This window comes from Camelus dromedarius, chromosome 3, assembly GCF_036321535.1.
Source record: "Camelus dromedarius isolate mCamDro1 chromosome 3, mCamDro1.pat, whole genome shotgun sequence".
NCBI classification, from domain to species: domain Eukaryota; kingdom Metazoa; phylum Chordata; class Mammalia; order Artiodactyla; family Camelidae; genus Camelus; species Camelus dromedarius.
The window spans coordinates 108,881,569-108,894,868 of NC_087438.1; the positions used below are offsets into that span (position 1 = coordinate 108,881,569).

A 13,300-nucleotide genomic window follows, 5' to 3' on the forward strand; every position below is an offset into this window, starting at 1 on the left:
GTGTGACTAGTTTCCAAACCTTGCTCAAGAAATACCGAGCCCAGGGGTCCCAGTTCAGACAGAACTGAGCTTGAAGCACAAATCGGAATGGGGACACCAGCTTTATTAACCAGAATGCTGTTTTTTCTGGAATTTTAGAATTACTCACTTTGAGAAGGGTGAAATTTGTCTATGAACAAAATTCAAAGGCTTTCTGATTATATTAGAATAAAATAAGAGCAGAATAACACTTTAGTGCTGTTGGGGTACCTATTTTAGTCCAAATCTACTTATTTTCCTCTTTGCTAATAAACTACACCCTACCGCAAATAAGGTAATCACATAGAAATTGTCTTGACATCAATCCATGTTATAGCTTTGCTTTGCTATTTCTTTGGCCTCAGAAGACACTGGGACTCATATTTGGAAAAGTGAATGAAAGGATCAACTGACACAATCATTACATTTTATTTAAAGGTTTTAGAAGATGAGGGGCAGAGCCCATAAAAGTTACCTGAATCATTAAAAACACCAAGTTGGAGAACTTTTTTTTAAAAACACTGGATATCAAAATAGCTTTTAGGAAGATTATAACCTATAAGTCCCTTAAATTGTTGAAGAAAGCAAAAGAAGGCTTAAGATCTGAAGGATAAAAGTTCTATTTATAAACATGCTAAAGAATACATTAAAAGAAACAAACAAGAATGTGGAAAAACCTCTCGTCTTATAGGTTGAAACCCGTTAACACATGAATATTGTCCCTATGGGATGCTACAGTCCACTTCAACAGTACTCAAACAAAAACCCTATCACCTGAAGGAGCTTCAACACTCCTTTGCAGCTGGCTATCACAGAATTTATCCTGCATATCGAGTATGCATGAAAAAACATCCTAGAGACTCAGAATATCTGCAAACAGGAAACTGTTTCCCTAAATTGCACTTACTGGTTTTGAATCCAGTAGAGTGAGGGTCAACTACAACTTGAAGCTTGTCATCTTGGGGTGGAAGAGCAACCTGAAGCCAAAGGGCACTTTGCTACAGTTAATTCATGTGTCTATAACTATATTCTGTAAGTTTCTCCTTAACGTCAAATATCAACTGAGAATTAAAGAGCAGATGAAACCTAACCAATTCTAAGAATTCATGTAATAAAGGGTAATCATTTAGAGTTTATATATACTCAGTTTTCTTAAAGCCATAGATTTTATCATAGAAAGGAGAAGTAAAATGGCATTAATAGATGAAGTACATGAATTCTAGAATACTAAATTGAGTTCTTTTTCTTCTTGCTTAACAACCAATTATATTCATGGACTGCAAAATCATATGACAAACATGACAAAATTTTTAGTGTTTTGCATTTGTCAAAAAAAGACCAATATTTTTGCCTGAGTGTCCCATTAACCTTTACCTAGAGTTATTATTTTTGAACTTTCTATAAAAGTTTCTTCTCAAATAATTTATTAATTATAACAACTGGGAAGAACAATGTGAGGACCTGAATACTTCAGCCAAGCAGTGAAGGCAACAAACTTCCTTTAAACCTGCTCTCCTGCCTGGATTTTAATATACTAAAATAACCTTTCTTCTTCACTTCTGCAGGGGTACCCAGAAGAGAGTGGCATTTCTCAGCCATCACAAGTCTCAGGTAGAATCTTCTCTGTTGTTCAATGTTCTGACAAAGCCCTCTGGATCTGCAGCTCATGCCTCTGGTAATTCAGTCTTGTTCTCAATAAGAGAGATCTCTAGCACAGGTAAAAGTAGCTGAAAGGCATCCTGAATGTAGGAAGCACTGTTTGACGCCTATAGAGATTGAAAAAATAAGAAAAAATATTGCAGACACTTAAAAGAGGAAAACATATTATATGACAAAAAAAATTAATTTTTTATAATCTACTTAACTCTGTAGCCTGGCAAATAAGAGCACAGACTTAACCATTTCAGTCAAGTTATAGGGGGAAGAATGATTGAATTCTTAAGATAATATGGCATCACCAAGAGAACGTCAGCCTTTTTGTCCAACTTGTCCATCAGAAATGAAAGCTATTCTTTGGCAACCTGCTCAAATCCAGCATTCAAAGCTTACCTATTCCTTGACTGAGTGGGTAGATCCTGTCACAGCATTTTAGTAATTACTCAAAGAGGACTTCAGAAGGCTATGAACCCTACATCAACAGGATTTCCAGTGCATTGTGACTACTCTTCCATGGACTCAACAAAATCAGTGAACATGAGACAGGTGCTCACAAATATAAACAAGGAATACTGCTTTCAAAGATATCTATACTTTGATATGTTTCTGTCTAGTACAACAGACATATTTTTGAGAAGCTTGTAATCATTATGCTTACAGTTTGCCAGACTTCATTTAGATCTGACAAATTCTGACCTTCCTGAAGAATAACAGAGTTTGTTACATTAAAATAAAAATGTATAATATCAAGGACAAGAGGGTTTCAAATGTATAAGCAAGAAAAACCAGCTCAAAATAGCAAAAGGGCACCCATGTCAAGTGAGTTTATCCTTTGCTGATTTATCAATGGCAAGTACTCCTATTTAAACTTCAATGTGACATCTGACACCGAATTTTTGAGCCAAAAGAGAACTCAGAGATAATCTAGTTAAATCTCTTATTTTGGACATAAATATAATGAGATTGCCAAGAAGGTAAATGCCTGGTCCAGGGTCGTAACAGCAAATAAGGGAAGATCTCAGACAGGACTGGGCTCCTGGTTTGCAAATTTCTTTTACCTATACCACTCTGCCAGTTACTAAATCACAAACTTTCTTTTTTTTAATTGCTTAAGTGATTAGAATAATTTCCCTGACTATTCAAGGAAAACTATGCAATGAGAATTAAAGGCATTATTTCCTTAGTGGTAATTTTAAAAGAATGTTAAACTAAAGAAGTAACAGTCCAGTAACAAAAACATTTTTCAAATCATATTTAAAACCTGATTATCAAATATATTTTCCCCCATAAATACGTTTTAAACAGATCATCAAACATCTACAATTTTTGCACAATTAATTTACAAGATAGAGTTCTTAAAACATGGACTCCAGAAAGCATTACACATGGAAGCAGTATAATCCATCAAGGGATCCTCCTGTACCACATCCCCTACCCACTCTACCACCCCTCTCTCCAATTCTCCATAGACTTAAACTACCCACCTCTTTACATCTAATGGAATGACAAGGATTACATAAACACAGGTACCTCTTCAACAAAATAAGTTGAATTTCTTGGCAAGGAAATAACAAAATGTTTTGTTTTGTTTTGTAAACTAATCTCCTCTGCATAAACCTTAGTTTTTTAAGAAGCAGTGCCTGCCTGTTTCCCTTCATGTTTACCAGCTGGTTTCCAGAAGATACTTCTTTACTGAGAATTATCCATTAACTACGAAGAGGTAGTATTAAGCAAAGACAGCCTACTGCTTCTTCCTTTGCACTTTACCTGGCAGCTTCATCTTTATGCTTTGTAACTAATTAACAGGGACTTACAAATCAAATATATACCATTTTGGTCATATGTGCATCAACATGGCTAAACTACTAGTAGAGTGAAAAAAACCAGAAAGCCAAAAAATAAAAACTTAAAAAGAGTCAATTAATACATAATGCCCTAGAAGTTAAGAGATGTAAAAAGCAATTAGTACTACTAACCTCTAGAAATACTGCAGTGATTAATGGATTAAGGACATCTGCCTTTTCTCTGACCTAGGACAAAGGACAAAGTGTTAAGGGAGCACATCACATTAAAAAAACAATAAGCAAAGCACGATCCCACGTTGAAACACACACCCAGACACACTCATACATAAATATAAGCACAGAAAAAGTCTGGACTGGACTCAGGAAGGGCTTTAAATTTTCTTCTTTATATCCTTCTCTGCTATCCAAATTGAGAAAATACTCCTTCATAGTTTTTTATTGACTTTAAAAAGTATCTTCATTTTGGAAGAAGAAGTAGAAATGGTACATTTGACCAGAAAAACTGTTGAACATTTTTAAAATAAAATATGCACATATGGAACATGTGCTCAAAATATTCAATGGTTTTTCAGAGGCGCAGCTTGGAAAACATAGAAATAAATAATGCAGATTTGATACTCGCGTGTGTTAGCACCGTTCTAAAGTATCTTTATGAAACACACGGAAAGATTTAGCCTCAGAGGATTAACTTGAGGAAACCCAGAAACTCCTTTAAAGAAAATAATAGGAAAAGAGAAGCTGTATCACAGAATCGTCCCTTACAGGAAAAATATAAACTCAAAGTGAGAAAAATTAATTTGGACCATACTCTTAACTAAAATAAATTTAAGGCCCAGAAGAACTTTGCTGCCACATAGACACTTACATACTTACTATGAAGTGATTTTTTTTTTAATTGAGGTATAACTGACATACAACACTCTACTAATTGCAGGTGTACAACATAATGATTCACTATCTGCATATACTGCAAAGTGATCACAGTAAGTCTAGTTAATACCCATTACTATACATAGTTAAATAATTTTTTTTCTTATGATGAGAACTTTTAAGATCTACTCTCAACAATTTTCAAATATATAATACAGTAATTTTTTTGAAGTATAGTTGATTAATATTGCATTAATTTCAGGTATACAGCAAAGTGATAATGGTTATACATATATATTTTTTTCAATTCTTCTCTATTATTGGTTATTACAAGCAGCACGATTTATTAACTATAGCTACCATGATGTATATTACATCCCCATGATCTATTTATTTGATAACTGGAGGTTTGCATCTTCTGACCCCCTGCACCTATTTCACCCATCCCTCACCCCTTGCCCTCTGGCAACCACCAATGTGTGTTCTCTGTGCACATGAGCTTGGTTTACTACAAAGTGATTTTTACTTGCTCATTTAAAATGCCTTTGATTTTATCCCAATTCATGATTACTGATTTCTGAATCATCTTCCATTGTTCACATACTTTCAGTAAATTTTTACAATTCCTTAAAACAAAACAAAACAAACTTTTGCTTTAGCTGCAACTCTCCTACTGGCTGGCAACTGCAAAATATGGGAGGTGTCAGAATGTAAGTAAGGCGCTGCCCCTTAAAACTAGAGTCAAACTTTGAGATTTTTATCTTATCAAGGTCTACATTTCCAGTGCAGGTCTGGAGAGAGCAGCACACAATACTCTAAAGACCGAATAAAAAAAGAGAGGGCAAAAATGAATTGCAAAGACAGACATAGATAAGCTGACCCTAAAATTCATATGGAATTGCAACAGACTCCAAAAAGACAAAAAATTTTGAAAAAGAAGAACAAAGTTAGATGACTTATACTTCTTGATTTCAAAACTTACTACAAGGTTACAGTAATCAAGACAGAATGGCACTGGCACAAGGATACACACAGATGAATGAAAAAGAAATCAGAGTCCAGAAACAAATCCGTATGTCTACAGTCAATTAAGTTTAGACAAAAGGTCCAAGACAATTCAATAGGGGAAAGCTTTTCAACAAATGTGCTGGGACAACTAGATACTCATTAAATAAAGCTGGGCCCCTACCTCACATCCTACACAAAAATTAACTCAAAATAGGCAACAGACCTAAAGGTAAGAGCTACAACATAAAACTCTCAAAAAAAACACAGGAGTAAATCTTCATGATCATGGGTAAGGCAATGAGTCTCTAAATACAATACCAAAAGTACAAGTGATAAAAGAGAATACTGACAAGTTGGACTCTGTCAATATTAAAAACTTCTGTACAGAGACACTATTAAGAAAGTCAAAGGACAGCCCAAAGGCTGGCAGAAAATATGTGCACACCATATATCTGATAAGGAATTTGTATCCAGAAAAAGTAAAGAACCCATAAAACTCAATAAAAAAACAGTACATAATAAAAAGACAAATAATTAAAATCCTAATAAATAATAAGACAAATAATAATAAATAACTCAATTTATAAAATAGTGAAATAATAATAAAAAGACAACCTAATTTAAAAATAGGCAAAGGACTCGAAAAGACATTTCCCTAAAGAAGACAAACGGCTTACAAGCACATGCAAAGATACTCAACATCATTAGCCATCAAGGTAATGCAAATAAAACCCACAATGAGATAATACTTCACATCTAGTAGAATGAATAAAATTTTTAAAAAATGAAAACAAAAAGCAGAAAATAGCAAGTGTCAGTGAGGATGTAGAGAAACTGGGATGCTCATACACTGCTGGCAGGACTGTAAAATGGTACAGCCACTTTAAAAACAATCTGGCAGTTCCTCAATGGTCTGCATCACCCATATGACCCAGCAATTCCATCCCAAGCTATCCACCCAAGAGAAATAAAAACATGCATGCATGTTTATAGCAACATTATTCATTACAACCAAAAAGTGGAAATGATCCAAATGTCTATCAACAGATAGATAAATGTGGTGTATATCCATAAAATATATTATTTGGTAATAAAAAGGAAGTACTGATACAAAGCGATGAACCTCAAACACATTATGCTAAGTGAAAGAGACCAGCTGCAAAATACTATAATATTGTATGATCCCATTTATATTTATTGTCCAGAGTTGGCAAATCTATAGACAAAAAGGAGACTGGTGTTGCTTAGGGCTAGAAGAGTGTGGAGGGGAAGGAAATGGGGAGTGACTGATAATAGTACGAGGTTTTCTGAGAGATGATGAAAATGGTCTAAAACTAGACTGTAGTGATGGCTGCACAATTCTGTAAATATACTAAAATCCATTAAATAGTATACTTAAAAATGGGCAAATTAAGTGGTATGTAAGCTACATCTTAATAAAATGTTTTTAAAAACAAAACAAAACAAACATTAGCCCAATAAAAGTCATGAAATCTTACCCCAGCAGTTGTTAGGCAGGTGGTGAACTCTTTAGACAAACAGGACAACTCTTTACACAACGTAACTGTCATCCTATGAAAGAAGGGAAAGAAGTTATAAGGGTTCCTTTTTTTGTTCTTTTTTCCCCCTCTTTTTTAAAATAAGCTATATTTAACAACAACAAGAAGAAAACAAATCATTCTTGGCACTAAATGTGAAAGAAGGCATCTTTTAAAGGACGTAAATATGCCTAAATCAGCTACGTAACATATTTACGTACACACAAAGAGGACATTTAGTCCTTGGAAAAACATTTTTCTATAGAATCTTCTAGAAAATACACTTCCAAGATAAATCAAAGGAAATAACTAAGATACATTTTAAGGAGACAGGTAGTACTTAAAAGATTCTACATTCCATTTAGAAATATAGTTAAATCAAATATATATTCATTCATTCATTCAGCAAATACTTATTGAAAGTCCTCAATGTACCAGGCACTTCTGAGCACTGGGGATAATTAAGTAAATAAGTAAAGTCCCAGTTTTCATTAATACTAACTTTTCTGCTAATTAAGGGAGAGACCATAGAGAGACGTGAATGTATATGTTTACACAAATACACACATGTATAAGGTACATATAGGTATTTATGTATGCATAGATACAAGGATACATAAACATACACCCATATATTCGTATGTATAATATGCACTAGGTGATGATATGAACTAAGAAAATAAAGCAAGTAAAAAATTAGAAAATGATGTAAGATAGTATCTTGGATAGTGTGGTGAAAAAAGGCCCCTCTAAGAAGTGGAAACCTTAATTCAGCAAAGAAAGAGCCACGACTGGAAGGGCATTCCAAGCAGTGAGAATAGCTGCTTTTCCATAAAAAAGGCTGCTGGAGGGTTATGAGTTTCTCATCCTAAGGATGTTTAAAACAAAACTAGACTCTCCCTTATGGGATGTTGCAGAGGGGCAGTGAAACTGTAGGTGAAGAACAGGTCTATAGAACATCAAGGGCCCCTTCCAGTCCTAACTCACTGCACACTCTCATTCTTGGTCTTTTTTTCAATGAAAATTCTTATTATTTAATTAGGAGACTGATTTGGAAAGTAGTAGGTTGCTTTTACTCCTGTGACTACCTACATTTCATTATTTTTAAAATTTTTGTTCAAAATCAGCAACATAGTTGAAAAAAAGGGATTTGGAACTTAGACAGACCTGGGTTTAAATCCCAGTCTGCATAACCTGACCAGAAAACTTCTCATACTTTGGAGTTTCCTCATTCATTCATTCATTCACTCATTCATTTATTTATTTATATTGAAATATAGTTGATTTACAATGTTGTGTTAGTTTCTGGTACACTGCATAGTGATTCAGTTTTACATATTTATATATATTCTTTTTAATTATCAATTATTGTAAGCTATTGAATATAGTTCTCTGTGATATACAGTAGCAACATGGATGGACTGAGAGATTACTCTACTTAGTGCATTTCCTCACTTTTAAAGCTGACTTGACCACTTATCCTGAGGGTTGTTGTAAAGATTAGAAATGATGTATGTAAATCCCTTAGCATGGCGCCTGGCATATAATTAGCACTTAGTAAGTAATAACTGTAAATAAGAACTAAAGTTCTTAGAACTATTTTTATTTCTGTAAAATTCTATTCCTATTAAGACCAATAATCTAAGAAAAACTCATTTTCAGAGTATGAGTCAGTTAATAAAAAAGGGCAGATTTATAATGTAGATTTATGGCTCAAAGAAAAGAAACAACACCTTAGCTGTTTACTAACTAAAACCCAAAATGAACAAACCTCTAAGACATGAATGGTGTAATGTGACCAGCATCTTGTTGAGAGGAAAGTTTCTAAAACTTTGGAAAGAAGCCAATAAAAGTCTTTCCACAACACTGCATCATTTAGAAAGATACTCATTACACTTACTGGGAAAGGGCTCTGCTCCTTTCTATGGCTGTCACTTCCTGCTTCTGGCCATGCAGAACCAAAGCCGCTGTTTTGTGAAACAGTTCAATTGAGCAGGCAGTCAGTTCTGCTAGGCTCCTGATTGCAAATGCATGGATATCCTGGACGGAAAACCAAAACAAAGCATGACAAAACAAAGCACTATTTTTTGACCCCAGAGGAAATGACACCACCTTGCTTTTCTCATACTACAGGATTCATCATCTTGAAAACAACAGACTAATAGCTGCCCTGCAATAAACCTCCTCTTCTTCCATAGCAGTGATAGAAGTTTACAACTGGGTTCATAGCTATAAAAACAAAGGCTCCCCTGAAGTCAGGTGTGATCATGTGACTTAAGTTTTAGCCAAAAGATTTGATTAAAAAGTGTCATGCAGCAGCTTCTGAGAAACTCTCATGACACCACATACATGCACCCTTTGTCTCTTGTTCTTCACTCCTTGCATCCTATAGTGTGGAACTTAGATGTTACAAACTTGGATCACAAGGCAGAAATTATAGATAGCAGTACAACAAAATAGAAGGTGCTTAAGTCCCTAATTGCAACATGTGCATCTCAAATCTTAAAAAAAAAGAAAAAAAGAAAGTCTTAGTTGTTTTTGTTACCTCTATTGAATTGTTTTTGATTGGCTCAGTTTTTTCTGCTTCCACCTGCTTTTCTAATTCTTCCTTCTCTTCTAAAGGTTTGGCCACAGATGTCCTGATCCATTCATAGGCTGTATTTCTTGCCTAAATAAGAAAAAGATTTGAATTTTGAATTCAAAACTTGAATTTTCCAAGTGCTGGCAACTTAAATAGCATTTACAATGTTTTTATAACTATTTAGATAGCATTTACATTGCATTACGTACTATAAGTAATCTAGAGATGATTTAAAGTATACCAGAGGATGTGCAAAGATTTTATGCAAATGCCACACCATTTTATACTGGAGGATGCTCAAGGAACCAGGATACCTCCAAGGATACTGAGGGATGACTGTATTGTCCATCAGCAATTCAGTTCAGCTCCCCAAGATTACTGTGCACCTATCCGGAACATCCGAGCATCATGGAAGTCAGTGCTCTTGTTCTCACCTGAACATACCATCTACTTTTTTAGTACTTAACTTACTAGATCTCTCTACAACACTTAACACTTGTGTCCACTCACTCCTTCTTGAATTCTCTAATCCTTTGGCTTTTTAAAAGATGAGGTATAACTTACATACAATGAAGTACACATAGCTTTAGAGCATGACAAGCTACACGTGTATGTGCGTACATAACTTGACCCAGAGCAAGATAACAGAACATTCCCATCACTCTAGAAGTTATTCCATACCCCTTCCTAGTCAGTAATGCTCAAATCAAATCTCTCTTGCCCTGCCCAAAGGTAACCACTCTTCTGTATTGCTATAAATTAATTTTACCTGTTCTTAGTATGTATGGAATCATAAATATATTCTAATCTGTGTCTGGCTTCTTAGCACAATACATTGTTAGATTTATCCATGTTCATTCTTATTTACTGCTGTGTATGCCACAATTTATCCATTCTCCTGATGATGGACCTTTGGGTTGTTTCCAGTTTTGACTTTTGTAACATCACTGTCTTCTGGTTCTCCCCTACCCTTATAAGCACTCCCCCTTAGTCTGTTGTATGTATTGATCTCCTCTATCAGTCCCTTAATATCAGTATTACCTGGAGTTCTAGGCTGGGCTCTCTACTTATCTCAACCTACTCCCTCTCCTCTCCACCAATCCTATTTCAGTAACTTTAACTATTCCCTACCTGCTGCTGACTCCCGAATCCCTATTTCCAGCACTAACTTCTCCTGAAAACAACATATTCCAACGCCCTGCTGGACATATGTATCAGGATATTCTACAGGCATCTATCTCACATATAACATGTACAAAATTTGAATTCATTGTCTTTCTCTCCCTACTCCTAAGTTTTTCATCCCCATTTATTCCCTTGAGTTTTAGAAGAGCTACCATATAGCGGTCATCCAAGCCAAAATACATGAGCCATCCTAGACTCTTCCTTTCCAGTCACCAAGACGGTCTGATTTTACTCCACATATTTCTCCAATCTGCCTTTCCCCTTCCTCTCTATTACCACCACTGGAGTTCAGCTCTATTTTATAGCAACAGCACTCTGACTGGTCTCCCTGCTTCTGATATGGCTCATCTTAAATCCATCTTCATAATGCTACCAGTGATCTATCTAAGCCCGCAGATGATCATTCCTCTTCTCTTCAATGGCTCCCCATCAACCAGATCATGCTCTTTCACATGATCTTAAAAGTGCCCAGTCTTGGTAGACCTAGACTCTACCTACTTCTCCAGCTTCACTTCTTACCAGTTTTCACTTTATGATCTGACAATAACGACCTGCAATGTACCTGTTCTTTGTTCATGTTACTCCCTTAGTCCAGAATGTCTTTCCCATTTTTTTCCCCTATATCAAAGCAACTCTTAATTTTCTTTCAATCTTCCACCTAAGCACTGTCTCCTCCAAGTAACTTTCAAAGGCATTCCAAGAGACTGGGCACCTCAACAAGCCATCTCTGTATGTCCACAGTCCCCTAAGTATCCTTTAAACTTAGTACTTACCAAAATACATTGAAATTAACTATGTGTCTGTCTCCTAAATAAACTATATTATTATAGGACAGTGGTAGTGTCTTATTTGGATTAGTGCACCCAGATGTTCTCCACAGTGTAGGGAGACATCTGCTTTTAACGTAGCCAGCATCTGTATCTTCTTTCTTTTGGCAGTAAGTTCTAGACTTTTCTCTGTTCATGTGGTTTGGGTGGGGTTACTTCTATCACCTTGCTCCAAGGAGTGGCAAATGATTCAGGTTTAGCTGCTAAGAATATTAATCCCTTTGTCCATATAGTGATTAGTTCATGGATGGAAAAGTGACCCAAGCCAGGTCAATGGGCATCAGCCTCAGGATATCTCATAAAATTACTGGGAAAGGGATAACCTCTTCCTTTTGGAGTTACTCAGTTGGAAAAAGTCATCCTGATGCTGCCAGTAGTCACCTTACAGCCATGTAGAAAAGCTTCCGTAAGTATGAAGTCAAAGCAAAGTAAACAGTCAAGAGATGGAGAAGGGGCAAGTTTCTGGGTGGACAGCTATGACTGAAGCTAGTCTTGCCCCTTAGTTTCTTAAGTTTCTTGAGCTAATAAAATATGCATTATTTTCTTAAGCCAGTCTGACTTGAGTTTCTGTCATTAGCAACTGAGAGAATCTTGGTTTCTAAGGAAATATTCAGTTATTAAATGAAGGCATCCACTTGAATAACTTTATACAGACAGAACGTGTTCAGAGCTGTAACCAGGCAATAGGAATCCAGAGAAGACCTTGACAGTCGTTCCAGCTGAGAACTGAGAGAATCACGGGTTTTATTACAGATATAGCATTTGGGCTGAGCTTTTAGGGATCAGTTAAGTGGGGCTATACCGAAGGTTACAACATGAATGAACTAGAGCAGAATCTATGTACCCAGACATTTATTTCAAGGTTCTCTCCCCTGTAACATAGGGCCTCCCACAAAGTCCCTCAGGAATAATCTGGCTCTGACCCATAACCTTCTTACTACTTATGCATTAGCCTCTCAAATTCAAAAAACTAAAAAAAGATTAACTATATAAAGGACTGGAAGCAAGGAAACACAAAGTGTGCTGAGAAAACTGTGAGATAACTAGCAAGACCACAGCATAGGGTATATACACACTTATTAATTCATTCATTTGTTGCAAATATGCATTATACACTATCCTAGGTGCTGGGAATACAATGGTGACTAATAGAAACTATGACCCTGATTTTCTTCTTTATTCTAGTACAGAAAGACAATTAATAAGCAAACAAATAAATGCATGAAGAAAATAAAATGGAGCAATGGAGAGGGCAGACTGGGTGAGTAGGAAGCAGACTTGGTTTGGGGGGCGCAGGAAGAGTCTCTGAGGAGTAATATTTGAGATGAAATCTGAAATTTAAGAGGTGTCAGCCATGTAAAATATTTGGACAGTGAGAGCTGTAAGTAGAGGGAAATCAGGTTGGTATATTCAAGGAATACAATAAAAGCCAATATGGGAGAAACATGGTAAAAGATGAGGTTGGAGTGGTGGGATTTTTAGAGAAGAGAATAGTGAGAAATGAGGCTATCAAGAATTGTAACAGATGACTAATAGCCTAAACGTAAGTGAGGTTCTCTACAATTGCTTCGAAGAGATAAAATGAGAGGGAAAAAAAAGACACTGATTTGTCTGAGACTGAAAAATGAAAGAAAAATGGAGAGAGATAAGGCCACATAAAACAAAAAGAAAACTGATAATGTAAATTTAACATACTTGGGAGATATTTTCGTATGCATAATACATACTCAAAATAACCTCTCTAGTAATAAATACATTAAGTGCAATCATTATGATCTATTGTGCCAACTCAATGTAATTTATTATCCCTTT

At 35.6% G+C, this 13,300-nt stretch overlaps 1 protein-coding gene across 6 annotated transcripts in view; it reads right to left on the bottom strand.

Moving 5' to 3' along the window:
* Window positions 1-428: 428 nt before the first annotated feature.
* FAM114A2 (family with sequence similarity 114 member A2) overlaps window positions 429-13,300 on the bottom strand; it is a 33,747-nt gene continuing 20,875 nt past the window's right edge. For 5 of the 6 annotated variants that reach the window (XM_064484473.1, XM_064484475.1, XM_064484474.1 and 2 more), the window contains exons 10-14: window positions 9,441-9,563; window positions 8,796-8,935; window positions 6,857-6,929; window positions 3,651-3,704; window positions 429-1,784 (exon numbers count right to left, since the gene is read on the bottom strand). In XM_064484473.1, the coding sequence (XP_064340543.1) occupies window positions 1,683-1,784; window positions 3,651-3,704; window positions 6,857-6,929; window positions 8,796-8,935; window positions 9,441-9,563 (492 nt within the window). In that variant the 3' untranslated portion in view covers window positions 429-1,682. The remainder of the gene's footprint in view (window positions 1,785-3,650; window positions 3,705-6,856; window positions 6,930-8,795; window positions 8,936-9,440; window positions 9,564-13,300) is intronic. The other variant, XM_064484478.1, reaches the window with a different exon arrangement.